The 1,508-nt window shown below is 59.7% G+C and overlaps 1 protein-coding gene across 1 annotated transcript in view; it reads left to right on the forward strand.

Annotated features, from left to right (window-relative positions):
• Positions 1 to 1,501, forward strand: part of GMPPA (GDP-mannose pyrophosphorylase A) — a gene marked incomplete at both ends in the record, with an annotated part of 1,769 nt that extends 268 nt beyond the window's left edge. Inside the window, 5 exons of the mRNA XM_010169670.1 lie at positions 80 to 139; positions 289 to 419; positions 556 to 570; positions 1,175 to 1,309; positions 1,489 to 1,501. Of these exons, the coding sequence (XP_010167972.1) occupies positions 80 to 139; positions 289 to 419; positions 556 to 570; positions 1,175 to 1,309; positions 1,489 to 1,501 (354 nt within the window). The remainder of the gene's footprint in view (positions 1 to 79; positions 140 to 288; positions 420 to 555; positions 571 to 1,174; positions 1,310 to 1,488) is intronic.
• Between the last annotated feature and the right edge of the window lie 7 nt (positions 1,502 to 1,508).

Here is a 1,508-nt window from a genome sequence, read left to right on the forward strand (position 1 = left end):
GGTGGGAGCTCCAGGTCTCATCTGCTCTGCCACCACCTGCCCACTGCTCCCCCATCGCTAACACGTCCTCGCTCTGCAGGCCAACAGGACGCAGGCGCTGAATTACGGCTGTATCGTGGCCCACGCGGACACGCAGGAGGTACTGGGGGGCCTCGGGGAGCCGGGCACAGCGTGGGCAGCGGGCGCTGCTCTGCCTGCGTGGGCACGTGTTCCCGACGTGCCACAGAGGGTGTGATGCTGGGCGCGGCGGCTGTGCCCTGGGACTCATGTCTCTTTCCTCACCTCCAGGTCCAGCACTATGTGGAGAAGCCCAGCACGTTTGTCAGTGAGATCATTAACTGTGGCATCTACCTCTTCACACCTGCCATCTTCCAGCACATCGGTGAGGTCTTCCAGAGGAACCAGCAGGAGCTAGCGCTGTGAGTGCTCCTCTCTGCCCCACGTCCCTCCCACCCCACTGCTTCCCGGGGCTGCAGCGGCACGCTCATCCTCCATTCTTTCTCTATCTTCTCTCCTCCTCTGCCATCACTCACTTGTTTCCTGGCCCTGCACCAGCTATCCTTACCTTGGGTAAGTCTTCCTCTGTGTCTGCACTGGCTGCTCTCCGGGCTGGATTGTCCCTAGTGATAACGCATGCTTTCCTCCCTGCTCCAGGCTGCTCTGCAAGGCTGTTCTTTTCCTCTGCTCCTCTCCTGGCCAGCTTGAGACTTCCCCTCTCCCTTCCTCTCCTCCCACCCCATCCTCATCCTGCTCTGAGCAAGGGGCTGAGCAAGCCTTTCACCTGGGAATGCTCTGCTCCCACCTCCAGCTCTCTGCACCAGCCAGCCTGTCACTTGGTATCTCTGCCACCACCCGAGCAAAAATCCAGCAGTGCAGGGCTCTGAAGCAGGGGCAGGATCCATCACTCATACACCCACCTGGACTGGGTGGGTCTCTTGCACCATCACCTTCTGGCTGAGAGCTTGTTTCAGCTGGCAGAGCCCCGTCTCCCCGATGCTCTGCAGCTAGGCAGGCCTAGCCTGATGGCTGGGATCATCCCCATCTTTGGGGAGAAATGCATGACTAGGAAGGATTCCAGGATCACCAGAGCCCCCAGATGTGGGGAGGGTAGCTGCTGGGGTCCCTGGCTGAGGCTGTGACTGGAGTGGGTGCCTAACGGGCCTCTCACTTGCAGAGAGGAGAGCTCCAACGGCTGGCAGCGTGCAGAGGTGATCCGCCTAGAGCAGGACGTTTTCACGGCGCTGGCTGGGAGTGGCAAACTCTATGTCTACAAAACTGATGGCTTCTGGAGCCAGATCAAGTCAGCTGGGTAAGAGCTGGGGCTAGAGCTGGCACAGTGATTGCATCAAGTGATCCGTATGGGGATGGGAGAGGAGAGTGCCAAGGCAGGGCCCTGGGGGTGGGTGGGAGGGTACTGAATTTGGACCCTTCTCTGCCTTGGTAGTGCCAAAGAGACAACAGCAATCGTTTGCTTTTTTCCCCCCCCAGCTCTGCTATCTACGCCAGCA

This window comes from Antrostomus carolinensis, unplaced genomic scaffold (genome assembly GCF_000700745.2).
Source record: "Antrostomus carolinensis isolate BGI_N321 unplaced genomic scaffold, ASM70074v2 scaffold49726, whole genome shotgun sequence".
In the NCBI taxonomy this organism is placed as follows: domain Eukaryota; kingdom Metazoa; phylum Chordata; class Aves; order Caprimulgiformes; family Caprimulgidae; genus Antrostomus; species Antrostomus carolinensis.